Below are 27,712 nucleotides of genomic sequence, written 5' to 3'. Positions count from 1 at the left end.
CCCTGCGGTCCTGGCCGCTTTGGCGCGAACCTTCAGTTCCCCGAGCTCGCCCCGCCGCCACCAGCATGGCTCCGCCGCGCCCGCAGGTGAGGCCGCTCGCCGGCACCGCCGCACGGCTGCGGGTCGCTGCTGCTGCTGCAGGAAGAGGAAAGGCTGTGGCGCTTGCAGCCGCGGTCTCCCGGGACCCTTCGGGGTGTTGCGAACCGGGGCAAGCCGGGCTAAGCCGCGCTGCGGGAGGCTGGCGGGATCGGCGGGGAGGCTCTTTGGGCTGGGAGGCTCTTTGGGCTGGGCACCCCGGGGAGAGCGGCGTGTGGGCAGCCCCTCCACGCGGGCCGGCAGCCTCGGGCGCCCTGCCCCGCCGCGGTGCTGGAGCTCCCCTTGCCCCGCGCATGGCGGTGCCCTTGCGCGCCTGAGTGAGGACGCGCCGTAGGAGTCGGGCTGGCGGCCCGGCGCCATGCGGCCAGTGCCCCCGCACCTGCCCCCCTCCCCAGGGCCGAGGGCGTGGGGGCGACCGTAGGACGGCGGTGTGGCCTTAGGGCAGGGGCCCGGCCCCGCGCGCCTGAGACGGCGGGCGGAGGGGGTGGCGCAGATGCGGGCAGGGCGGCACCATCTTAGCGGGAGGCGGGAAAAGCCGCCCGCTGCCCTGGCGTGCGTGAGGGGCTGCGCCCTAAGGGGACGGGCGTGTCTATCTAGTGGCCGTACACGGGTGGCTGGGCTGGGCTGCACCGTGCCCGAGGCCGTCAGGTGCCGGCCGGCCCGCCGCTGGGTGTCTCCCCGGCTGGGCACTTCTCTCAGCCGCGGCGGGAGACACCAGGAGCGGCCTCTTTTGTGTGTGGGGCCAGGCCCGGCCGCCGTGCTGTGCCTCGGCAGCGCCGGCGAAACTGAGCCGAAAATCCGCGAGCAGAGCGGTGCTGGGAGACGACGGAGAGCTCGGAGTTCCCCTGGGTGGTTACTCTTTAAGCCCGCTTTATACAGAGTTTGGCCCTTTCGGTGGGGCCGTGGAGCAGTGGCGCTTGTAGGTGCTGCCGCCTTGGCCTTCGGGTCAATGATAATCTCGGGAGATAAGATGGGTCATTGCCAGGAGAAACATTCCCTGGGAAAGGAAAAACTGAAGCCTATCAAAAAGGATCTTTCAAACCGGTGGCAAAACGACCAAAACAGCACGCTGCTGTGTCTAGAATAGTTGTTTCAAATCACTTGTGGGTATGATCCGTTGGCCCTTCCTGAACAGCTGCAGTGTATTTAGCGTTTGTCTCAAACTGAAAGCAATAAATCAAAGCAGATCTCTAGGCACTGTTCATGTGCTTGCACTTTTTTCTGTCACTGTCTATGAAGACTGGGGTATGACATGATTTGTGTGTATATTTCCACTTGTCTGGGGTATGACATGATTTGTGTGTATATTTACACTTGTCTGTTTGCACAAGAGAAGTGTTTTTAAATACTGAACAAAACTCATCTGTAACAGTGATCAGAACTGTATCAGAGTAAAAACCCATTCCCATTTCTAACTTTGGGATTTATTTCAAAGCTGATGTTAGTTACGCTGACTTGCATTCAAGATTGTTAAACATCCTAAAATGTTCAAACCATCTAAACTTCAATAGAAGGTTATTCTTAAAAGCTAGTATGCTACAGTAGCTCTCTTCTTAACGGTGTTGCCGTTGTCATTTTGCAGCGCCGAGGTTGTTCGGGAAAGAAAAACTTCACAGCCTTCCGAAATACAAAACTGATTCCCATGGAAACATCCTCATCCTCTGATGACAGTTGTGACAGTTTTGGTTCTGATAATTTTGCAAACACAGTAAGTACAATACAAGAACAAATAAAACTGTATGTGCAGTACTAGTAAAGCTTGCGAAAATGTAAATCTGGTAAAACTAGTAAATGTTTGGTGAAAACTTAAAACTACTTGCTCTGCTTATGTCTTTGTATAGTAGTTATAAATCTATGCTATATGCTGTAATTTCATTTCACTCTTCACTTGTGCTTCTAGGTGGTAATTTTTGGAAACAGATTAGCTATTATTTCTAGCCTTTGAAATGTCACCTAACCTGCCTGGTAATTTGCAACTTTGGTTCTGAAACCCCTTGTTAAATGCCTTAACTATTTTTTTTCCTTATTAAAAAAAGCTATTTGCTTATACTGCACTTGTAAATGTGAATAATTTTCTGTACAACTTCAGTTAAAGGATATTTTATTCTTCATAGAAATGCAAATTTAGGTCGGATATTGGAGAAGAACTGGCAAAAATTTTTCATGAAGCCTCTGATGATGAATCTTTCTGTGGCTTTTCAGAAAATGAGGTTCAAGATGCGTTGGTAAGACAGCTGATTTTAGTTTGCATTTTTCTATTTACACTCTTACACATTCTTAATTGAAAAATAATACCAGCTTCAGCTTGACTCAAATATTTAGGAAAAGAAGCATTATTGCATTTTATATACAGTCTAAGTAGCCAAAGCTTAATTTTCTTTTTGTGTCCATAAAAACCACTCAAGATTCTGAGCTTTACAAATTCAGAATAAAATCTACCATATGCATTTTGAAATATACCTCTTAAAACTGTCCTTGCTGAATGTTCCTCTGTTGGACCCTAACATTACTGGTTTCCTCAATATGAAATGTTAAGCTAGCCCGTGGACTCCAGCAAACCTGAGAAAAAGCTCTGTGTATTTTGACATGCAGTCAAACCTGCAGTCTGGCAGCATAACATGAAATGCTGTGTGCCTTTAACAGTAGAGAAATAGTGATAGGTGGTGAAATCTGCCTTCCTGCTTTTCCTTGACATCAGTGCAAGATCGGTTTTATTGCTTAAAATGACCAACAGTTGGTGTTTGGAAGAGAAAACAGAAGTAGTACCATGTTTGGCGAAAAACAGGTTTGTCATAACTTCAGAACATGCTGAGGAATGACTAGAAAATAAAAATGTCTGCCTTTAAAGGCAGTTCTCTTTCTCACACCACACAAACTATCTCTGCTATTAGCTAAGTCTGCTGCACTGAAACTCCAGTCCCTTTTTGGATGTGTTGCGGCAGTACCATGTGGCTCTCCCTGAGGGGTTTTTATCCCCGTGCTCCCCTCTTCTCTTGCCCCCCCTCCTAAAATACACTAGAGCACTAGGACTGGATGTCTAAATTTCAGCCAAATAGCCTCTTTTACCAGCCACAAACAAAATATTGTTGACTGTATTTGATTGCAGAGTAACTCCCTTGGACTTAAATGCTTCCCTTCTGGTTTGTTAACAGAAACTGGAATCGGATTCAGAGGAGAATGATGCAAGTGCAGAAAGTGAGGTAGCTCAGAGAGGGCGGAAATGCTCTGTTCCTCTAAAAGTAGCCATAAAGTTTCCACCTCGAAGATCGGAGAGGAGGAAGGGTGAGATAGAACCTCTTCCTGAAACACCAATGCCTGCTTCAGATTCAGACTCTGACACTGAAGACAAGGGTGCCATGTTTTTAGAAAAAAGAGCTTTAAACATAAAGGAAAACAAAGCAATGGCAAGTATTCAATGGGACTCTCCCTTCTTCGCCTCTCCCTCTTAACTCTGGGGGGACCTCTTTGGTTAAATGAACTGTAATGGGAATTTATGTGAGTGCATTAAAAGGAATTTGCATTCCTGATATATACTTCTGATACTTTATATCCACTGGCATGTGAAAATGCATAGACTGCAAGCCTAACATAGTAACTTTGAGCATTTCCAAATTATTTGCAGTCACTAGAACATAAATAAGACATAAAAGTAAAGAGTCGAATGACTGCATTTCCTATAATTAATTGTACTTCTAACCAATTGCCCTAATGGTCTGTAATAGCACATAAACACCCTTTTAAGGCTCTGCTTCATTTTTCTTTCTCTCGTTAGCTTGCAAAACTAATGGCTGAGTTGCAAAATGTTTCTGGTATCTTTGGTGGGAGAAAGTCATTGCCAGCTGTCAGTCATGTGAGTATAAACTTACTGTATTTGTCTTCAGATTTCCAGGAGTCAAATTCTGACTCTCAATTAAAAAGCTTAATAAACTCTGCAGATCAAAGTTCAGTCAGAATTTCACTGCTTCCTAAAACAGGTATCCTCATTCTGTAATTTTCTTTTGATTTTTTCACTGTGTAAAGCAGAACAGATTAATTCATAAGGGTTAAGTGTCTCCACAGGCCAATAAAGCTAAACAAGGTGCTCTTTAAGTATGTATTGATACAAAAGCTGGAGATAAGGGGGACAGCTCAGACTTTAAAGCTCAGGCCTGAATATTCTGTGAGTTTGGAGCCTTGAAAAACACCTGGCATTTAGACTAACCTTAAAGAAGGTTGGGTTGTGAATCAGCAGTGTGATGAATTTTACTACTGGTTTATTTGTAAGGTGGGTGAAGTTTAAAACAACACTAAAAATCGTTACTTCTCATTGACAGGGGTTCTGCTGCTACATAGGGGAATTACTGTATCTTATACCTGCATAGACACAAACTTGCTTTTGACTGTTTCTCTGTGATTAGCAGAATGCCTGAGATGAATTTGCCTAGGATGTTTTTACCTTATGTTTTCTGACTGGGACAGGGATAGACATGTCTTTGGGAAAGACAGAAGAAAGGCATCTTTTGGGGAGGAATTCAGCAGGGACTGGAGCTGTCTGGGTTTTTGCCTGTTTCATTAGGGGCTTTTAAACTTTACCAGGGACCAAAGCGACTTCCAAGGCGTTCATCACCCAGATGTGCTTTGAGGAGGAACCCAGACCGAAGTTCTCGGCCTCACACAAGGTCCAGGTCCTTGATTGAAGGTCCTCCTACTGTTTTACCAGAAGAAGAAGAAGATGACCAGTACATCTTAGTGAGAAGAAGAAAGGTGTCTGATGAATACCTGGAGGTATGATGAGGTTCTAATTCTCATGTTGTGGGTTGTGAAAGTGGTTTTTTATTCCTTCAAGACAGTAGCAATTCATATAGAGTTGATGAAGTTTATCAGTATGCCATGGCCTTGGAAGAAGTACAAAAAATAACATATTGTATGTGTTCTCCATTTTCCCTCCCTTATCCTTGAAAAATCACTTCCTCTTGCACTCTAGCAGGAATTACACAAGATCAGTAGCATCTCTGCACCTTGAAGGTGATCAGTGAACGTGCTAAAGCTGCATTCATATCATATGTCTGTGCAAACTTCTGTTATATCTTGTTTAAAATGATGGGTGTTTACGGCTTTGGCATTGCTGTGAAAATCCTCACCTTTGTAGAGTTTTTACTGAAACTAGTACTAAAAGTATTGTGTCTTTGCTAATCAGCATGAAGCCCAATCTCCCAGGAGGGGTCACCGTGGTGCCATGGCTTTTCCACACATTGTGCGCCCAGTTGAGGACGTAACAGAGGAAGAGCTCAATAATATTTGTGGATCTGCAAGAGAAAAAGTATATAACAGGGCCATGGTAAGTATATTCCAGCTCTGTGAAATGTGTACTTTGTGAAGCCATTTTCTTGTTATTCCTTGCTTGTGTTTTAGCATCAAATAGAGCAGGCTCCTCTCACTGAGAGGAAGGATGTGATTTTTGGGAGAAAGATCTTAAAGTGTCCTTTCTTATTTTTGCCTGAATTTGTAGAATGGCTTTACCAAGCCAATTAGCTTGCTTCCACTCTGGAATACTATCAGCTTTTCACTCTGAACTCTATCACCTAAGTGATACCAGCCACAGAAAGTGATAAACAGACACCGAAGACATTGTGTTAAAACAGTCTTCTTTCAAACTTGCAAGGTGCTTTCTGTTGTTGGATAAGCACTGCTAGCTGCCAAAGAGATTTTGTTAAATGCTTTATTTCCCTAACTAAAATGCCATCTTTAATGTCTTGTTTCTTTTTCCTGGGTTCTAGGGATCCACCTGTCATCAGTGTCGCCAAAAAACCATTGACACCAAGACAAACTGCCGTAACCCTGACTGCGTGGGAGTCCGGGGCCAGTTCTGTGGGCCCTGCCTCCGCAACAGATATGGGGAGAGTGTCAGAACAGCCCTGCTGGATCCGGTAAGGCAGTTCTGAATGTTGGCTTTGTTGTGCTTAACTTGAGCAGCCAGGTGTATTGGTTACTCATAGGAAGAGTTTTAATAGGAGAACTGCTTACAGTGCTGTAGTACATAATGCAGGCCTAGCTTGATTCAACTTGAGTGGCAGAACTTTGTGTTGTGTAGAACTTGCTGTATTTACTACTTCTGTGGCTTTATTTGCAGGAGTAAAGTACGAGAGCAGAGCAGTGGCCAACATATTCTTGTGTTTGAGCATCAAAATAGTGTTTGCTTTTGCCTTGCATTAGTGCTTAATGCCCTATGGAAAGGTTCTGTATTGTGTACAAAGTGGTGCTCTTATGGGCTGTGGTGTAGGAGTTAAACAGAGCGGAATGCTTCCTGTGGTTGTGCAAGGCAGGCAAAGGAGAGTTTAATCCCCTACAGACTGAAGAATTTGTACTCTTGCACTGGTTTAGACAGCTTCTGCAGTGCTGATGTTTACTGTAGAACTCAGTGTGGAGAAGGGCACTCTTCTTAGTTCCGGATGTGAATGATATCTGACATTGCAGTTCACTTAAAAAGGCTTATCTGTCTTTTGTCTAGACATGGAGGTGCCCACCATGTCGTGGAATCTGCAACTGTAGCTTCTGCAGACAAAGAGATGGCCAATGTGCAACAGGTGTCTTGGTCTATCTGGCCAAGTACCATGGCTTTGACAATGTCCATGCCTACTTAAAAAGGTAAGGATGCCATTGTGTCAGTGACATGGTTGCTTTAAGTGGGATAAGCATCTCAAAAGTGGGAGAGTAGAGTTGTCCCCATCCTAGTTCATCAGGTAAATCTCAAGATCGGTCTGTTGCCTTCAGAATCTAAGATTTTGACATGTGATTTTTCTGATACACTGGTTCTTACTGAAAACAAGTGGTATATCCACTCTGTCTTTTGGCTCTCAATTTCAGTATGTTTACTGTCAGGGCTTCCACTAATTGAACTAAACAGTTTTCAGTGTTTTGCTACAAGCTAACTCATGTTTCTACTTGTCTTTCAGTCTGAAACAAGAACTTGGAATGGAAGACTGAAGCTGTGACTGCCTTTAAATTTCATACTGTTTCACCAGTGTCATATTATTGCCTACAGTGAATTGTTTAATCAAATGAGATTACAAAGTGCCTTCCTTCCCTCCCCTTTTGGGTAAAAAAGGATAAAGAACTTTCATTTATTTCAGTATAAATAATACTTGAGAAAACTGTTTAGCGAAGGTCTTCGCCCACAGGCCATTGTTTTCTCTTTAAACAGCTTTGCAAAAGAGGTAGTATCAATATCAGTCCTCGCTTTCATGCTGGCAACTTCTTTTTTTTTTTTTTTTTTTTTCCCTGAAAGGAGATGGGGCTTTAAGCCATTAGTTTCACTCATGCAGCAATCTGTGCTGCAGGCTTACTTACGCTTTGAAATTGGTCACAAAAAGATAGAGATATTCTGAAAACTCAGGGCACTTTTCTCCACAGAACCAAACAACCAACTTCTGCAATACAGACACTTACTAAACATTAATGATCAATTAATCAATTTAGAATTCTCTAAAGCAGCAGCATGTTCTTAAGTTCAAAAAGGAAGTTTTAAAAGTTGCAGCCAAGCAGTCTCAAAGCACTAATTTTTTGGTTTTACAGAGTACTAAAAGTACACATTGGCCATTTCAAGGGAAGTTCTCTGAGTGACTTAAAAATGCAGCAGAAGCAGTTTGAGGTGGCACTTTGTATTTTTGTTTAGATGAGAGAAGGCCACTGCTGAAAGCTTCTACAGCACTAGTGCTGCCTGTTGGTGACAACAATGTGAACGTACTGGTACACATTATGGAGTGACCACTGTCTGAAATGGAATGTACCCTTTGTTAAATCACTGTTTTGGTGGACTCTCCTCCCTGCTCTTGCTGCAACTGCAGAACTGCTTTGCAGAATCAGCAACGGTCCTGGGAAAGAGGGATGCCTCCAGATGAGGGCTTGGCAAAGTAGGGGGGTAGTGGTTCATGTGGCTGTTGGCTAGCTGCAAGTGGATGAAAGGTGGTAACTTGTTTAATTTGTCAGGAAAAGTGGCAATGCATGTTTCTATGTCTGGCTCCATGTGATTGTGGAAGGCTATTTCACATGATGTTTATGAAACAACTCCCAAATCTTCCTTTGCGAAGCCCAGCCATGATATGAAACAAGCAGAGCAGAAACAGAGCTGAAGAATTCCAATATGCTGTGTGCATGGTGTCTCCTGGACACTGCTGTAGAAAAGAAGGTGCCACAAAAATTGCATCCAGAGAACCACAAAGTGTAAATGTGCTTAGTTTGGTTATGGAAACTACTGTGTAATCTTTGTGTAAGGTTTAGAATGCAATGTTACAAATAATGTACAGTTCAATAGTAGAAGAATCAACATGGGTTTAGACTTCTCTGCTTGCACAGTACTTGCTCTGTGTGTATTCATAATGATCCACAGTTTATTCCTTTCTGGGGATTGCATAAGTGTGTGTGGGAGGGGAAGAGAGAGGAATTTAGAAACAAAAGATATTTATGTCTCAGTTTTGCAGTTATGTTTCATAAATCATTTCTCCTATTGAAAATCTCCTGTCCTCTCTTGATGTGTTTTTATAGTGTGAATAGCTCTGCAATCTGAGGTGGAGAGTGCTCTTCCATCTAGGTACATTTTGTGAAGAAGGAGCTCATTTTAGAAATACATGTTCTGACAGATAAAAGTGTTGGTTTTTTTTTTTTTTGTTTCCTCCTAATTGCTTGGCTTTCCTTCTGATTGCTAGAGTGTGAAAGTACTGTGCTAAAAGCAAACCCTTGTGTCATATTATGAGGACTGCTGTATTTAGATTTACTCAGATCTTCAATGTTCTGTACGACATTTTTTATTTTGAAAATAAAAATTTTCAGGTTTAGATATTTTTGCCTCTGAACTGTTTTTAAAAAGCCTGTTAGAGCTGCACTACCTTTCAGGTAATATTATTTTGGGAAATAAAGGAGTTGGTTGCTTCCATCGTACCTGGGGGAGCAGTGGGACTTGGACATCTTATTCTCCCCAGCCCTGTGTCCCTGAACCAGGCTTGCTTTTATATTTATGCTGCTTGGATTGAATTGTGTGGTACCTGGTAACTAACTTGTGATGATTGATATACAGAGTGCTTGGTTCAGGCCAGATACAGACTTTAAGCAGGTGAGTTATGTGCTTATTCTCCTGGTTTTTTTCAACTTCTTTTAAACTAGTGCCTATACCGTGAGATGACAAGGATGAGAATAAAATTTTGCACACAAGTTGAAGTGAGATGCCTGCTGTTTAATTTTTATTTTTTTTTTTTCCTAAACAACCTCCAAAGTTTCCTCAGGAGCTCTTTTCTGGAGCAGAGAATAACCTGAGGTGCCTTGATTGCAGGCTGATAGTGAAGACTGGTTTTGATATTTGTGCTGCTTTTGTGTTGGCATAGCTGGGTCTAAAGACAGGAGTTACATGAGACTGAGGCAGAAGATTACACAAAGCTGGCCTGTAGTGAGGGGAAATGGGAAAGAAGTGATCAAGCAGACTGACCGATCTGTCTCAGATACTCTACTGGTGAAATCCTTATGTTACTCACCTAAAAGATGTGTTTAGATGCCTTTCATCACACTGCTGGGGATTTGAGAATAAATTCATATATAATTGTGTAGGACATTAGTTTTACGTGATGATTTTGGGATGTCTCAATACACCTCTTTCCCAAAGTCCCTCTACCACAGCTACTTAAGTACTGTTGATATTAAGTTGAAAAATAGTTGAAGAGCTCATGGTTGATAACTGCAGTGAATGGGCAGCAATTTAAGAAACTTTGTGAGGAAAAGATCCTAACTCTGTCAGCGTTAAAACCCAAAGATACATGGAAATGAATGAAGCTCATGTGTGAGGTACAGTGACTGCTAATTTATTACTGAAAGGCTGCATGACCTGACGTTCCCTCACTACTTTGAGCTTTAGAGCCAGGTGATCTTGTGCCTAGGTCTGATGAAACCACTTTTTTCTTTAAACTGGTATAATAAATGAGTATATAGTATATACTGATTAAATCGGCCATAACCTCCTTATTATCAGAAGATTTTCTTAGAACGATATATATTAATATGTGTAATTTGCTTCTTCCCTGTTTCACTTGCTTTTTAATTAAGCCAAATGTTGAAGCATTAGGTCTCTTCAAATGCTGAGAAAAGGACTTTTGTCTTCCTTGCCAATTAAGCAAACTTTTTTCATTATATGTAAGTTACAAAAACAGCATGGCAGTGTTACTTCACAGGCTGAAATAGCATGCACCAAACATTCCAGAGTAACACACTCAACTGCTTAATCAGCTATTAGTGTAGGGAACTGCAGTGGAAATCTAAAAAAAAAAATAGGCATTAGCTTTGGAAACTATCCCTCTTCCTTCCTAGCCTCATGTGCTGATAGACCTTTATTTTGTCTGCCAGCAACCTAAAAACGTATTTTGAGGAGAAAAGCACAGAGATGGTAATGTACCAAAGCAGCATCATTTGCTTGGGTAGGCTAATGGAACGAAAAAGGGCAAAATGGTGGCATCTAGTTAAAGAATGGCATCCAGTTAAAGAATGGCCTCCTGTGTTCCAGGGTGAGGGAGCATAGCTGACTTTGAAACCATCTGTACTACACTATGCATCTGAAACATTCAGCAAGAGTCACCCACTGACCTCTGCTGGCATAATCCAGTTTGTTCTCTTATGCCTTTTTGTGAGTGCAGCTCTTGCATGGCTAATGGTATGAGCAAATGCGGAGATTTTGGAAACACTGCCTGCTGTTCTTTCATGTTCTTGGCCTCTAAAGCAACTTAAAGTGAGTAAAAAGATACAATTTTCTCTGTCAAGTATAGGCTGGCCAGTCTATGGGTGCTAAACACCAGCACCCAGTTAATGCTGGGCTTTGTCATAGATGTATATGAATGTATGGACTCCAAACACTGAAGAGAGGCCAGCACCACCCTTTTATGCTTGGGTCTCACTCCTCTTCCAAGTGATAATCCTGAGGCTCCTAACCCCACAAACGCTTGAGGAGTGGCAAACAGTAGGGGAATTGTATGTTTGAACTCAAAAATGTGATGATGGGTACTAGTGGTAGTAGTCCTGAAATGGGAGGTGAGAGGGGAACTAGGAATCCTATTGTGACTGATAAGAAGTTGTGGATATTGAATTTGTATGAAAATGTGTCTAGAGCATAGAGCTACAGTCATATTAAATCAGATCTACTTTTGCTGTTTGGTACAGGCTCTCTTCCAGGTAGAATTGATCAAGCTCTGATCGCAAGGATGGCAGACAGTTCTGTTACATGAAAAAAATAAACCAGAAGTCATGATATGATCAGGATGGGGTAAGAAAGCATTGTGTCCGTCTGTCTATTAGTAGTACTTTATTGGTATTTTTACTAATCACTTGAACTAGAAAAAAAAAGCTGAACAATAGATCCAGCTGTGTTGAGACCTCCTGATACAGTCTTTCCATTGGAGTATGTCTAAAGGTAAAACTTGTATCTACTCCTGAAAGCAGATACAAAATGCTACTGAAATTAGAGATTTGTGTTTGGGGTCCAGTTAGTTTTTATGTCCTGTACCGCCAATATCCTTGCAGGGAGGGAGAATGAAATTATGTGCTCGGTTGTGTCAAGGGGTTTAAGTAAGAGAAGCCTATGGCAAGAATCGCCATTTTCTTTTAGTCACATGTACAGTAACAAAGCAACTACCAGCACTCCTTTTGGCCTTTTAGCTTGAATGCCCATGCAAAAGTGGTTTGTGAATTGCTACATAAACTTCACAATTGAGTGACACTAGGGCTGAGGGTGAGAGGTCTCCCTCAAATAAAAATTGTTATTCATGTTTTTGGAGAGTTAGCAGTTATGTCTCCTCCCTGGATATCGAAACAAACTCCTGTTTGAAAATAAAACTACTGGAAAGACTATACTGAAAACTTAAACATTTTAGACTTCAGAGTTATTTAGATGTTTTGTACTTTATTATATAGCTGAAGTAAAACAAGTTCAATCGGTGCCAACCATTTTGTTTAATGCCTTGGAGATTCACCATCTTTAGATATGCTCTAAAGTTCCAGGTCTAGAGGCTTAGCAATGTTCCTACTCAAATGTGAATGAACATAGGCACTCTTATCTTACATGATTCTCTTCTTATATAGCTTATTAGCAGAATTTAGCAGTAGGAGAGATCCTATTTCTTAGTGCTTTTGTGCTATTGGGGTTTTTTTTTTGTTGTTGGGGGGGTTGGGTTTGGTTTTGGGTATTTCTTTTTGAGCTGGTTGTAATGTGAATACAAGTGATAACAGTGAATCATCAGGAAAAAAAAACCCTTTGGAAATAAGCCAGAGTCAAATTCTTTTCTCATGCTCTGTTCAATCTGCTTCCTCTTTAAAAGAAAACTTTCACATTAGCAGAAAAATAAATGCTTAGCCAGAGTTCTTTTTGTGTCCCTTTCAGCAGGGAGAAGGGAATGAGTGTGCTGAGCTCAATGCCCATGCTGGCTTCCTCCTGCCGTGGAGAGTTAACACTCTAAAAGCTTTTTCTTCCCCCTTTATTTCTCTTTCCATTTAATTCTTATGAAAAAGTTGTGATGTTACAATTTTAGTATTGGAAACCAAGCACAGAGTTTTGTTGTGAGGAACTGAAATGCTTTGATATAATCCTAGGTTTTTTCTGGGTGAAGTAACTTCTAGTTTTTAAATGGCTGGTGTGGCTAGAAAACAGCATCTGTACTACAAAGCTCTGAAGAGCACCTCCAGCAAATAAAAATATACAGTATACATGATATCTATGTGCCTATTACAGAATACAGTGTTCTATCAAAGCCTGCTGGTATGATCTTAAACAAGTCACTTTTCCTGTAGCTGCAAGACCAAAACCGCATTCGCTCACATAGCTAAATTTGGCTTTAGAAAAAAATTAACACTTGAATGTTCTTAACATAATTACAATTAATTTTCATCACGACATGCAGACTTACCCATAGCAAGGAATAATGCTTTTCTTTTTCTTCTGGGTAGCTACTAGGCACAGACTGGAGATACACATTCTTTCTCCTTGCAAGCAGAATTATTTTTTAGGCTCGCTATTAAGTATATTATGCATTATAGCTGATGCAAGGGAGTTGAGAGTATTGCAGTCTGTTAGTTACTTTTTTTTAATTCTCACCTGGTTTTCCAGTTTCCAAAATCTCATGTCTAGCATCTGATTTTTTTTTCCAGTTCTGAAGAAAAGTTATGGATGAGATGAACAGTTTGGCTGTTATCAGGCTTAACTAAGTCGCTAATTAAGCCTGACTGCTGAAATCTAGCTTCTGTATGTCACATTATACTTTTAACATATTGGAATCCATGGGGAAATGCTATTCCTGCCACCTGTAAGAGAACCTTCGCTGGGTTCCTTTGCACCTCCCAGTATGCCACAGCTTGCTGTACAATATGCAAGACAACATGGATTTTGTGAAAGGGATTCTCAGAAGTCCCTATGATAAATGGGTTAGTGTGTACAAAACACTCAACTCGTCTCCACAGTTAAAAACACTTTTTCTGCCTCAATTTCTGAGCCATGATTTCTTGGTGTTTGCATGGCACTTAAACCATGCGGACTTTATCCCTCAGAAAAGTCATTGGAGAGAAGAGAGGTACTAGAAGTGGCAGACCAGGGCACGGTTGCTACTACTTTTACCTGTAGTTGTACTGAGCTCTGCAGTGCTGTGGTTAGTGTGTTTCTGGGAAAATACAAACAGGGGAGAGAAGCTGTCTTGTAGTTGCTCTTTGTGTGAAGATCATTCAGCAAGTGCCACCAAATCCCACCACTAGTGAGATGAGGGAGGTTATGCTTTGTTTGACAGCCTATCTGGAAACACAGGTATTTTTCATCCAGTGTTGGTGAGACTGAGGTTCCTCCACATCTGTCACAACAGAAAGGTGGGTATAAAGAGACCTTATGAGAGCAGATGTTGTGTCGTGAAACAGAGAAATTATTAAGTGAAGCAAAAACTAAGGTGGATCTAAGTCTTGAGGTCCTATGTAGAGTTAATTGCCTGCAGTTTACTTGGGGATAATGTATAAGGGGAATCGTGGCATGTTGGTGAGAGCCAAAGGGGCTGTTGTGATGACATACAGTTACAGGTTGGTAACTGCACTCTTCTTGTTCCAGTGAAATCTGGTGAAGGACAGATCCCAGTTTGGTCACAGCAAGGACATGGAGTGGGAGATTGAGCTAACAATTTCAAGACTCCTCAGGTTTTCTTAAACTAAACAATCAAGGGGAAAAATGTAGATCATTCAAAAATGTCCATTAAATAAGAAAGAATCCTTTCAGGTATATGAATTGCCCCTAGTGACCCTAGGTTTACCAACACCCCTTTTTCTTTTGCCCTAAACGAAAGTCTTGCTTAAACAAAAAAACTGATGTCACAGGCCAGCAGTGATATTCATTGATGTAGATAAATTTACTTTAAAATTATTTAAGTAGCTTGAGCTAGGGAATTGGATTTATTTAATATAGTACCATGTAACCAGAGGTGCAGAAAACATTCTTAGATGACAGAAATGTAAAGGGTTTTCTCCTGATGCTGAGCTCCTCTGATGAATTTCCTAAGACATTGCCAATGCATGTCTTTTGTTACAGTTCAAAGAGGTTTGTATACTAAAGTCTGCAAATGCTGAAAAAGGTGTAAATATTATTTGCAGCCTTGATTTGAACTATAGGTTCAAGTTCAGCGTATTGCATATTTCTTTATTTTTCTTAAACCTGTAAGAAGAATATTTAATCTGATCAATTGCTCTAAAACCAAATGAAACATAAGGCATGATTGTTTGTTCATGTGTTAGTTCTCTGAGATAAAATGCTTTGTTGTATCCTGGTAATACATCTAAAATTTTTTGGTATCACTGCTTTGCAAGTCAGAGACTCCAGGCTAAAGCAGGCTGCTTTCTTGAGGGCTAGGAGAGACATTCATATTAGAGCACTCCTTCTTAACCTCCAGACAAACCCTTTATCTTTATTAATGTGCATTATTTTACCTTTTGCAGCAGATATCCCAAATTCTGTTTTGCCATCTACTCTGTGGCAATTGAGGCTTCAGAGGGTTGGCTATTTATTGCTTAATAGCCATGGATAAAAATGCAGTAAATTCTTTACAAAATAAAAATCAATACTCACTGACATACTGCATATTGAAGAAAATAATTGTTTATGGCACACAGCTTAAGCTGTTCTGGTAATCACGTTGAAAAATACAATATTTATTCATTAGATCAAATTTAATGAGGCCTCCTGGCAGTAATTATAAAAATTACTGTAGCAGTAAATTACTAATGAGTTGTGATGTGCTTCCTACCTGTGAGGAAGGACTGGGGGTTGAAAAAAATTGATATCCAGACAACACTAGGGAGGGTGAGATCTTGAGGCTAGGAGTCAAGCTCACAGCAGCGCGGAAGTTGTTCACTGCACCGGAATGGTTAAACTAAAAAAAGAGAGGAAAAAAAATAGCAGAGAGACTCATAATCAAGAGTTTCACTTTAAATAGAGGGTAACTCTAGATTTGTTTCCAAACCAACACCTATAGGCAAGGGAACAATGTTATCAATGGGAGGAAGAGACTTCTGTACATCATCTTGCTACAAAAGCAGCTGAGGTGACCTAGTTTACTGTAGTAGATCTTAGGCTGGGAACAGCTTCTTGCTTATTGTAATAAAGTTTCATGCAAAGCACAGCAAAGAGGACAGTGTTTTCTTAGTGCCCTTAAATCTGCAGAACAGTCACCTAAGATGCAGAGCTAAGACAAAGGTTGAAATCCCCCACCAGCTTGCTTTCATGCAGGGGGGTTTGACCTGAATTTCTTTTTTCTGAGACAAAGCTTTAAGGAATGCAGAGGCTTTTGGTAGCAAATGGTACACAGTATGAATAACAGCAAGGCATAAAGGTGTAAAAATTGCGTCACTTCTATCAAAGTCCAGGTTTCTGCTGAGTACAGGGTGTTGCTGCAGTAGCAGAGGCTGGCTAGAGAAAGGGGTTCTGCTGCATGCCAAAATTAATGCAAAAGTGCATTGCCACATAATTAATGTTTCTATCTGTAGCTTGTAGAGGTGCCATAGATTTGACAGGTGGCCTTTGGTATTGCAAAACAGTGAATAGGCTAGCTTTTAGCAAGTATTTGCTGCAAAAGATTGATTCTGGGTTCAAACATCACCCAAAATCAAATAGAAAAAGGCTGTGAATTTTTATCTCTCACAGCACAGAACTCTTAAATATACTCTTGGGGCTTGAAAAGGAGTGGGAAAATCTAGCATGATTTATCTCCTCCTTATACTGGTATGTTGTACTAAAAGGAACCACTGGGCAATGGATACGTCCAGACACACATACATACTGTGAAGTCAAAGGGGAGAAAAGAGTGTCCACTCACCCTGGAGTCATCTTCCAAAACCCTTGAAAGAAGCAGAAATGCAGGTCCCCTGCGCACAACCTGCTTCTGTGCAGAGATGCTGGCTTTTGTGGAGCTATGGGAAGCTGAAAGTGCCCCTAAGAGTCAAGCATTACAGTACTGAGCCTGAAAGCCTTTATGGCTTTAGCTTCATACCTAAATAAGTGTATACACTGAAAATACATACAAAGCCTCAGGCAAGCTCATCAATGAACAGCAACAGGTCAGCATACAGCAGGACTATTTTTGCAGTTACCGTAGTTTCAGGAAAAGGTTACCTCTTTTTTACCCCCTTTAAAAAGCAGCGGTTTGCAGTGGTTTAGCTAATTCATGTTATCTGGCTTCTTGTTATTGAAATAAGGTAAGAAGAGCTTTTGCCGTGATGCAATTACAAAAACATCTCTCAACCACCCAGAAATTAACCTTATTTAATTTCATTGCCACAAAATCCACAGACCTGCTCTGTCTTTGCTGTTATGTCACACTGCAGAGAAAACCCATCTGTTTTTGGCTGTGAAGATGGTATCTCGGCTGCTCGAGTGCTTCTTTTCCTAGCGCTGCCATGTATTTCCTCAGTGACCTCAGGAAATTCAGTCTTCCCCTGTTTCTCTTTTTAAAGCATGGAAATCCTCTCCAGGCTTTCCCTTGCAGTCTGGTCCTGTCTGAAAAAGAAAATAAAGTGTGTTTTTTTATTATTAGCTGAACCGAATTTGGCAATGGACAGATGTTCACTTTGCATACAGCTGTGCTGGCTGAAGATACATTTTTCTGTCTTTCTGGAGGCTAAATTAACACTGATAGAAAATTCTGTGGTCTTCAGAGAGAAAACACTTTAGAAATAGGAATTATTGTGGGTTGGATTTTCAGAATTGCTGTCAGCCACAGCTGAAATCAGTGGAAGCTGTGAGCTGAAAAAACTGAAGCCCTGAGCTACAATAGTTTACATGAATGTAGAAGTTGTTAGTGGCTGGCACAGGATTTTGGATCGATCTACATTAACAGCTCTCAGGTAAATACAAAAAGTAGATGTGATAAACTGCTCCTATTTGGTTTTGTGTTTTGGTTGTTTGGTGACCTGTTTTGGGTTTTTTTTTTAATTGCAGAATTCAGGTCTGGGAAGGCTACAAGCTTTCACCACAGGCTATCTGACTATTGTCTCATGATGCAAAAGAGGTTTTCAGTTAGTATCGTGAATTCTTAGGGAATCTTGCAGTGGCAAAATGGGAGCAATTTACCCAGTGTTTCTTCTTCTACACCTATGACATTAATTTACTTGTGTGGAGGGGGGATACTGTGAAACTAAAACCAAAAACTAAATAATAATGATGAAGCTTTTAAGAGAGGCTGTCTCACAATCCGACATAAGTAGTAAGATTGTTGCTGTGCACTATTACTATAATTAAATTATATTATGCTATTGCATTAAACTAATCCACCAGTAATACTGTACTTAGCAGTAAGATTTTGTCACATAAACATTATGAGCCTTTAAACTTCTGCATTTTGTCTTGCAAAATCCAGGGAAAATACAGAAATTGGAAGAGCAGAATATAACATGAAAAGCTATAGCTGTGGAAAAAGGCCAGCTGGTTCAACATGCCAGTCCTTTTAAAGCAGGTAAGTAGAGTGTTAGAATACATTTACCAAGGGTGGAACATGAGATGCATGCGTGAGGAGCCTGCTATTACTTTGAAAATGTTAGGTACCAATCTAAAAATTCTCTTTCTAGCATTTTCCCAAACTTCAGAACACATAAGGTTAAATCAGAAGCTGCTGAGAGTAAACTGTTAAGAAAAACATGCAAATAATAACTGAAATGAAGCTGCAATCTTTTATTTAAACAGAGGCAGAAAAGGAAGGGGACTACAGATCACATAGACTATGATCAGTGTAACAGGGCAGCTGATCAGAGGAATGCAGTCTTTACAACAATGTTACCTTTTGCAGACCCAGGAAGCAGAATAATATTTTTCAAACTGAAGACTTCACTCCCATCGTAACAGATCAAACCATCATTCAGACCAGCAGACCCTGTCCTCTCTCAGCCTGGTAAGCTGTTGTACATTTATTCTGGTGCTAGATCTTTTCCAAATGAGTTACTGGTGCTTTCATCCACATCCTGTTGACAGCTATCCCTTTCTCACCTTTGCAAAGTACAAACTGTGTTAATTGTTCCTTTTTGTTATCATGCACAATTACTTGGATTTTAGCAAAAATTATCACAGAAAATGACAAGCAGATTTCTCTCCCTTTGCTTACCTCTCCCATAGATAGCATGCAAACACTGTAAACTTACTGTATGCCAAGCTGCTGTAACTGGCACTACAGCATTTGCTCTCCTTCCTAAATTTGCCTCTGCCTTTAAATGTTCACTGAACCATCTTAGTCTGCAGTCCTTGTGATCTAATTGTGCCCACAATATGCCGGGATGGACATGCTAATCATTAAGAGTTCAGATGTATACAGGGGTCCTCTTCCAGCTCCTGGGGGTAGGAACAGGATGAAAACGTTATGAGACTTTATTAAGTATTATAAGACCACCACCCCTTGCCTCTGGCAGCCTCAGGGCTGGGAATTTGCCTTTACAGGGAGGTTATCATCCGTAATACATATTTATGCTGTGTCCATCGTGTATAAGAATGCTCTCAGTAAAACTTAGGCTATGCTGTAATAATACTTTGCATTTCTTTGTTGCCTTTCGTCTGAGCATTTCATTGTGCCTTTAAAAGCTTTCATTAGCTAAAATTCACAACCCTGTTGTGCAGTAACTGTGCATTAACACCTCCACCATATGCAAAATACAGTTCAGAGAAGCAAGGACTGGTGTAAGTGGTTTAAAAAGCTGGAAAGAATGGGGGAATGAGGGGGAATTGAATTGATTATTCCCACATCTATGTGCTAGCCCTGTGGTTTCTATCTAAAATATCTTGTATTGATGTTCTGGCTGCATTCTGCTGCATTTTTAAATGCTGATATGTGTCAAATTTAGCATTGTTTCAAAATTCTGAAGACATTCATTTGCAGGTTCATTTATTATCTGCTGGAAATCTATCCTTTATAACTGGATGCAGATATAACCATGAGAGCGATATAAGTGCCTGTGGAGCTAGGTATGTATTTTCAGTATTGTTAAGCTACAGAGTCTAGTTTCCCCAGGATGTGTATGACTCTTGTGAAAGCCAGTTACACACATTCACGAGAAGAGAATATGCCCCTAAAGCTACAATGTCCTTCGTGCATAGCCTCCAATCCTCTACAAAGCTTACATTTCACAGGATTCAAGATTATTGGTTCTTTTGGGATCAATGAGAAACTCACCACCCATCTCCAGTATCTCTGAATTACAGAGCAGAACCAGATCAAACACAGAAGAGTTCCCTCATTTATCCTGCCTCTGTAACACATCAGAGTGTGTGCTGCATTCATTTTGTGTAGGCGGGCTGGTGTCTAATGTGCTCTGTGAACATATTTATAAAGGATTAACCTGTGCCTGGTGTTCCTAAAAACTGATTTAGTTAAAATACATGTTTTATTCTACTTGTCTCAACCATACAAATCATTCCTGTTTAGCTTTGATATTAGTCATTTTTGCTGTAGTGTAATACTCTGCACATTATCAGTAGTCCTGCTATGTATGACAGGGTTTTTTTCCCCAGCCAATACTTCTTAGTGCATTGTATCATCTGCGTCTGAGAATTTTAACCTGCAGTGAAAGTGTTCACGAATAGAATGCGTACTGCTTAGCAAATGCTGGAACATTGAGGGTTTGAAAAGAGTGTTCTTGCTTTCAAATTGTTTCGAAGCAAACTGGGTGTAGAAGGTCAGGAATCACAGGTGCTGTGAAGGACCTAGATGCACTTTGTACCTGGAATACTGTGTGTGAGCTCACACACACTGACCTGGCACCTGTCACGCTAGGAAGAATCCAGTAAAGCAAAGCTCCTAGGCCACAAACAACTGCAGCCCACCCCTCCCACCTGCTCCAAGTTAAGTATGTATGTTTTAAAATATTTACTTTGATACAGGCAACATTTAGATATTTATTTTGTGTAGGAGAAGGATTAAAAGGAAATACAAACTAATAGCTTGGCAATAGGGAATTCTGACCCTCATCTGCAATATGTGATGATAGCTCCAAAATGTTAAGGGCAATTTGAGAAGCTGCCGACTAGGAACTTGGGATAAAACTGAAGAAGGGCAGACTTCTGATGAAGGATTAGGGGTAATTTATTAAAGTTATCAACTACAGGGAAAATGACCAGAGTAAACACTGGAAAACTTGTTACTTAAGATGTTTGACAGCCAGACTTAAGGTTTCTTCTCACCTTGATCTTCAACCTGGAATTCAGGGCTTGGTTTGGTTTTGGTGTTTTGTATTGGGTTTTTTCAGTTTGTATCAGCCTGTACTGGGATAGTAACTGTGTGAAAAAGCTCATAGAGTTTTCAGTATCTTCTGATGGAAAGGAATAGTGGTAGCTGATTAAATTTTTGCTGCTTATCTGATTGCCATTGAATTCAAGGAATTCAGCCCACTCTAAATTCTGTTCTTGATACCATGTAGGTACACTTGTGTGTCAGATGTTATTTGTTGTACCATTAGTCCATCTTATCTGGATATAAGAAAACACAAAAATCAGTGAGTGTAGTGGGGGGAGGAAGATTCTTCTCAGCAGCCCATCAGGCAGTTTTTCTAGTTCATTTTCTTCCCCATTGTTTGAAAGGAGCTTGCAAATGTTTCTTTTTCTTGCCAAGACAGTGGTACTTTTGCCCTGGCACACATTATTGTTTTTTTTTCTTTTCTTGTGTTTTGAGTGCAGCTGAACAACAAATTCCTCTCTGTTTAACAAGCAACTTCCTCATATTAAAAGTTTTTTCCAAACTGAAGTATCTTTTTTTGATTTCAGCACAGCTCTGCATTTGTATTTGTTATTAAATACTGACAAATGAATAACAGCAAGTGCAGCAACATTGTGTGCTTGTGGGCTTGCAGATCAGCCCCTCTGGAACCTGTCTGTCTGTCTCAAGGAGCCACAGCAGCAGCTGTGCTTTGAGAAGTAGCAAGTAAGACAGCAAGTCAGTATTCAGGAAACAAGAGTGGCTCCCTCAAAAGAAATCTAACCTCTTTTCTGCTGTTCCCTGTGCATTAGACTTAACAGTGCTCTCAGAAATTTTCATGCAAGTTACACCCATTTCACACTCATCCCTGAAACCTAGATAATTTTAAGTTTTACAGCAGCAAAATAATTTGTTGCCTGTTTTCTCACCAATGCAAGAGACTTTCTTTAAGTGGAAGTTGGCTCATGGGAGGCCATAGGAGGACATGGATAGATGGATGGATGGATGTGTGTGTTGTACGTGCATCTGGAGTTCTTTTGTTCTCTCCCTGTTAGCTTTGACTGTTAAAACAGCCATTTCAGTAATTTCTTGGCTGGCTTTGCAGGGAAAAAATCTTGGTCTTTGCTGCTCCTGGAAAAGAGGTTGTCATAATGTTGCTCCCCCACTTGACTGACAGACACCTTTGCGAACACACAGCATGTTTCATCTCAAAGCACTAGATGAATATCCTTAACCCCCCCCTCTGGACCAGCCCACCTCTACTTGCAATGCTCCTTGTCTTTTCTTACAGGATTGCAATCCCTGCCTTTTGTTCCTCCTTCTCAGGAGTTAATACCTCCCCACCTTACAAGTCAGCAGCAGATTCTGTCAGTTTAAAACCCCAAATAACAAACACTCCTACCCTGAAGGCCTTTTCCTTTCAAGCATGTATTTTTCTAGCCTGCAAGGGAGTCAGTGCCATAACCCTGAGTTTTCAGGGAATAGTTTCTTAGCCTGTACCTGTCTATCATGAATATCTTCCAAAGAGGGAATGAACATCCCCTCTTCTGGCAGCTCCTACATTTTTTGGTTTCCTGCCCCCCCTTCCTGCCACCCTCCACTCCTTATATGCCCCTGCACTTCATCCCATCTACATGTAATGTCTCCTTTCAAATCCTCATTTACTGCTGCTGTCACCTCAGCCTGCTCCAGCTATTGCCTGTCAATGCAGTCACAGCCCAGAACCCAAACATTTTTGCCTCTGTTAAGGCATCCCACTGTTGGTCTTTTGTGGATTTCCAGAAAGCTGGATGACCTGTCACACAAGTTTCCAATATTTCTCTTCCATCCACACTCTATTTCCCTATCTGTTAGATTTTTCTTTGAATTTCTATGGCTTGAAAAACAAAACATCAACTTATCAACTTGGTTTTTTTCCTTTTACCCCATTTAACATTGCTGGCATCACATTCCCACCTTTCTCGCTGAGGTCTTTTTTTTTTTTTTGGCAGTATTTGGTATTGCTTCTTCCTTCCTAACAAGCTGCTGTTAAGAAATGCTAGACATACCTGCCTTGTGGATAGTTGACTGTCTCTAAGCCAGAGACAGGAGACTGCTGGCTCAGGGGCAAGAGGGGACTCCTCCACAGAAACATGAAACACTGGGTGACATATAGGGTGACTTTATAAAGGGAAGCATTAACAGAATTCATGTTCATTTCAGAGACATAGAAAAGGATCCTGAAGATAAACTGAAGATCTGAGATTATTAGGTGATCTGACATAATCTCTGTCATCTAATCACTTGTGTTTGCTGTTTATGACACATTTGCTGAGCCCAAGATGCTTAAACTGTGCACGTATTCAGATTTTTTCCATTTACCTCCTCACCCTGTCCCACCTTACTTTGAAATGGCAACTGATTAGAAATCAAAGGGTTTTTTTCTGATGGCTCAGATGGTGGCACGTCAGGAAGGTATATGAGATGGAGGGGTTTAAAAACGGGGAGGATAAAACTATCATGATGACTGAGGCCTTCTTGTGCTTTGCAGCGTGCATAACAGAGTGGTATAGAGAGGATGTTCTTCCCTGAAGGAAGCTCATGGCTCCTGCTCCAGACAATAATTACTGTGGGGTTTTAGACAAGACAGTGATTCAAGTTTTGTTTTCAGTCTGGTTTTTGTGGTTTTTTTTCATCTCCCCAAACCCAAGGGACTGATGGCCAGGCAAAGCTGACCACTAGTCATGTCCATGCATAACCTCTCTGGTGCTCTTGGCAGACCTCCCTTTCACCTGTTCTGCAGCCCATCCCCATACATGCTCTGTTCCAGCAGGGAGGCTGTTTTGGAGCCCAGCTGCATAGTACAGTGTCACAGCAATGATTTTGCTCCCTGGTGACTCACTGCATTTTGCACCTGATGGTAAAAGATAACCTGTCACCTTAAATCCTACTAGGTCTGTGAGACAGCTTTTATATAATCAGTGGGTACTTTTACCCTCTTTTGTCCAAACATGAGTATAAGGTCCAGCTTGATTCCCCCATACATTTTTTTTAAAGAAAGCAGCTGTGTCGTCCTTCAGGAAAACAGCTTGTAATTTAGCATTACTGCATTATATCCCCTAGGCAACGCTTCTGTCTTCAGGACATATATTTATCACAGACATCACAGTATCTCTATGGTGGTTTAGTTTTCCATCAAGGGAAGCTAAAAGAGCATTTAATTCTGTAAAGCTATGATTGATCTTCACTACAATGTACCTCTGATGCTCTTCTCAATGTGTCTTCTGATGAACAAGATTTCTTCTTCCACTTTTGATCTCTCAGAAGTCTGTACTGATCTCAGAAGAGTGGGCTTGTTTTGCCTTCTAATGCTACCTGTCTTTGTGCTTGGCAGAGCTTTCCTGTCCTTTGGTCAGCTCTCCAGTCCTCGTTCACTCCATCAGTCAGTGGCTCTTTGCCTGACTCAGGAGGCTCCTGTGGAGAGTTGAATGTGTGCCAGCAAGTAAATAATCAGCCAGCATTGGATGGCTTTCACTTGTTTACGGTTTCATTTTTGGTATTACAAAACAGTTGTGTAGACTAGGTAGAGGGACACATCTTAAGATATGTTCAATTAAGATGAACAGAAAAATGATGGCCCCACTACTTGCTCTGAAACTTTTCTATGTTCTTAATGCAAGCTGCTTTGTTAATTGCTACTTCTGATGATGACCAAATGGTCACCCTTGAGCTTAGAGCAGTACCGTTCTATTGTTACAAATTCTGATCCCAAAAGACACAAGAAACCAAGCTTGGTCTTCTTAGTAGGAGATACTATGCACTACAGCACTTGTCAAATCTATTTGATCAACGCACACAGCTCGAGACAAAAGCAAGCAAGGAAGGAGTGGGAATGCAAATTCTAGAGAAATCTTTCAAAGCCTGCAGTAATTGGCAAGGTAAATGCAAGGCTCTTTCTGCTTTTCATAACACTGGTAATATCAGTTTATGATAAAAAGCTATTCTGAGTTACGCAAGAAGGTAAGATATTTGCCAAAAAAATTCTTTAGTTTGAATTCTATTTTTTTATGATGGACATGAAGTGCCATCCATACTGAATGACTGTTGGCATGCAACTTACCACTGAGCAACTGTATGTTGATGGATAAGCCAGTCTCATCCAAGTGTCAGGAAGATTATCAAAAAAAAGAGCTGTCTGTAGTTGCTCCATCTCTGAGGAGATTGCCAACTCACCCTAACAAAAGAAAACATTAGTGTGCTATTTGCGTCTCACAAAGAGACTGTGATAAGATGACATGATAAATGATAGAGGGCTTTTTTTTCCCCAGTAAAAACACATAAGGTAGCTAAATCATCAAGTGTAAAGAATATTTTGGCTCTTGCAACTGGGGCGAGTAATTTATTTTTTAAAAGGGGGAAACAGTTAGAAAAACAAGAGTGTAGGTTCTCGGTTTTCTGTATTTCTTAGAATCACTCTAATTGCATTAAGTAATTATATGATATAGTAATTCGTATACGTACGCGTGGAAGCACCCACCTACGCATATGTACAGGGAGAAAATGATAAAGGGCCAAATTACTAACTTGCTTTCAGATATCCCACAGAAAATTGTACATGCAATCAAGCTACTATTCTGCTGGCCTGCTTGCACTAATGGCTATTTGAATGCCCATGTTTTGTTACTCTGAATTAAAGATCGAAAGAAAGGTAATTTTTCAGGTGGTGAAAAAGGAGGTCCCTTAAAAATACTAGCCCTATGATTTAGATTTTCAGTACCTAGTTTTGGTGTGGTATACATTAACTACAGCTCTGCATGCATATACCACAACTGTCTGTGTAAAATGCTAGCAAGCTACTTGGTTGCCCAATTCCATGGTTGAACATATATTAAATGTTAGTGCAGCAGGTACATCACTGTTTGAGATTTCTAGATATTATGAAAATTTGGCTGTCTCTGGTTAAGAACGTTACATGTTGCTACTCAGCACTTTGTTGATGTTGAGACACATATTATTACCAAAAACTGCCAAAGATATGCAATGAGTTCCCCATGTCCCTCTTACCTCGTTCATTGCACTCAATAGATGCACAGTGAGATCAGGACTTGGGTGTTACTGATACTGCACCTTTACCTGCAGTTAATGGCAATCTCCAAATGACAGCCAAATGCCACATACTGATAGCATTTAACACAATGTGGACTGTGTGCCTTATCCAGCGAGGATCTATATGAAACAGAGTTCATTTTCAACTCCAGAGGGTCTCTAAAGCATCAAACAGCTCCCTTCTCTCCTATGGATTGCCCAAAACACATGTGAACACACACCGTAACTAGCAGTTGTAAACAGAAGAGCCAAATTTCTGCAATGGCAGAAAAGAAGAATGTCCCAACCTTACCTCCACGTCTGCACTGGAACAGGAGTCAGACCATAATCAAGGGCTTTGCATTTTGCATCCTAGTACGCAGAGAAATAGAGGATTTCAGTTTTCTGAGCAGTTTCATGCTAATTTTTTTCACACAAATTAAATCATTTGATATATGGAGATGAGTTATATGTTTGGAGTAGGCAGCTTATGAAAGCACAACTTGTTAATCAATGAAATCAGAAATAAGCTCACCAAGTATCACTCACAATACCTGTTACAGGCATCTACACTCATGCTGTTTAAACCCATGCATCCCCTGTGATGAGTAAAGTAAAGCACACATGTCTTCAAACCTAAATTAAGTTCTTGAAGAGAATGCCTTACCTCATATATGAGCAGATCCAGTCTCATATTCTGGAAAACAAATCAGCTTATGTGAGTAGCATTCTTCTGGTGTTTGGATTAAATAGCTGATCTCACTTTCTTCTGAAAGATTTTTTTTTCTCTGTCATCTAGCTCTGCCTTCATCCTCAAGAGATACCACATTGCATGAGGCAAGTGTCTTGTGTATCCACTTCTGCACAAATGTAAAGGAAATTATAAACATCGTGTATCTTTATGTAGTGAAAGCACTTCTGCTGCCTTCATGTCACAGTATGAAGGATGTGGAGCATTTATCCTGTGAAATAGAGAAGGAGCGGAAGACTTGTGCAGGACCATGCTGTTAGGAAGAAAAGCAAATTCTGCCTTATAGTTTGGAAATAATGGCATTTTGCAACCTGACAAAGGATCCTAAATGGCCTAACACTATTAATATATTGTAACAGTCTAGCAAGATCTTTTTTCTTTGTGGTGCAAAATAATGCATATATTTATGGCTCACGTATACTAGAGATCCCTCATTGCAAATTTCAGATTGAATCCCTGTAAAAAACAGGTATGAAAATGTCTAATTCTATTGAATTAGAGAGAAAAAAGGCCACGGGAGAGAAAAAAGCCCCTAAACATAAAACCACTGACATCACACCATCTTGTGACAAATTTGCAGCCTGCTCTATGTTTTGACTGACCTTGTCTTCCACAGCTTGGGAGACTCCTTTCCCAGTGACTGAGTATTTGAATTGCAGCTCTAATAGCATATGGAGCATGTTGTTTGCAGTTATTACAAAAGCAATCTCCACATTGGGGTGCAGGCTATAACGGATGGGGCTCTGGGGAGGTAGCATTTTATCCATATTTTTATAGTAGCCTTCATAATCCAGGTTTGAAGAGACTGAAAACCCAGAAGCAAGCACTGACTTACTATCAAACTGTCAAAGAAATAATAAAAACCTTGTCAGTAAGATACTGGTGGCAATCCTCACTAGACAGAATAAGGACCTGCTTAGGCATAAATGAAATTGTTCTATTATGGAGTCACTGTTGAGAACAAGACTTTTATATCACTTTTATATCCGTGGAAATTAATCTAATTTGTTCCCCATTTTAATTAGCCTCTTTATGTCACATCCAAGTTCCAATGCTTGCAAGAAAAAGAAAAAAGAATTTTCTAATAATCAGATTATCCTTCTGAAAG

The 27,712-nt window shown here is 40.8% G+C and overlaps 1 protein-coding gene and 1 long non-coding RNA gene across 4 annotated transcripts; one reads left to right on the top strand and one right to left on the bottom strand.

Annotated features, from left to right (window-relative positions):
• On the top strand, positions 1-8,906 carry CDCA7 (cell division cycle associated 7). 2 transcript variants are annotated; one of them, XM_032693081.1, is made up of 10 exons: positions 1-86; positions 1,679-1,804; positions 2,211-2,321; positions 3,249-3,500; positions 3,869-3,946; positions 4,672-4,860; positions 5,273-5,413; positions 5,853-6,002; positions 6,584-6,720; positions 7,029-8,906. In XM_032693081.1, exons 1-10 carry the CDS (start codon positions 66-68, stop codon positions 7,057-7,059), a joined length of 1,236 nt encoding a protein of 411 aa, XP_032548972.1. In that variant the 5' UTR covers positions 1-65; the 3' UTR covers positions 7,060-8,906. The 2 variants fall into 2 exon arrangements, with proteins under 2 accessions (XP_032548972.1, XP_032548973.1); XM_032693082.1 differs by lacking the exon at positions 1-86 and adding an exon at positions 629-945.
• LOC116789345 lies at positions 4,886-27,712 on the bottom strand. 2 transcript variants are annotated; one of them, XR_004357995.1, is made up of 10 exons: positions 27,207-27,712; positions 26,521-26,713; positions 26,167-26,225; positions 24,889-25,002; positions 24,027-24,242; positions 18,393-18,598; positions 16,912-17,116; positions 15,369-15,494; positions 13,709-13,934; positions 4,886-5,381 (listed from the first exon to the last, which is right to left on the bottom strand). It is a non-coding gene; the product is annotated as an uncharacterized LOC116789345 (long non-coding RNA). The 2 variants fall into 2 exon arrangements; XR_004357996.1 differs by having other exon boundaries at positions 26,521-26,550.

Source organism: Chiroxiphia lanceolata, chromosome 7 (assembly GCF_009829145.1).
Source record: "Chiroxiphia lanceolata isolate bChiLan1 chromosome 7, bChiLan1.pri, whole genome shotgun sequence".
NCBI classification, from domain to species: Eukaryota; Metazoa; Chordata; class Aves; order Passeriformes; family Pipridae; genus Chiroxiphia; species Chiroxiphia lanceolata.
This window is presented reverse-complemented; position numbering and strand designations above follow the sequence as displayed.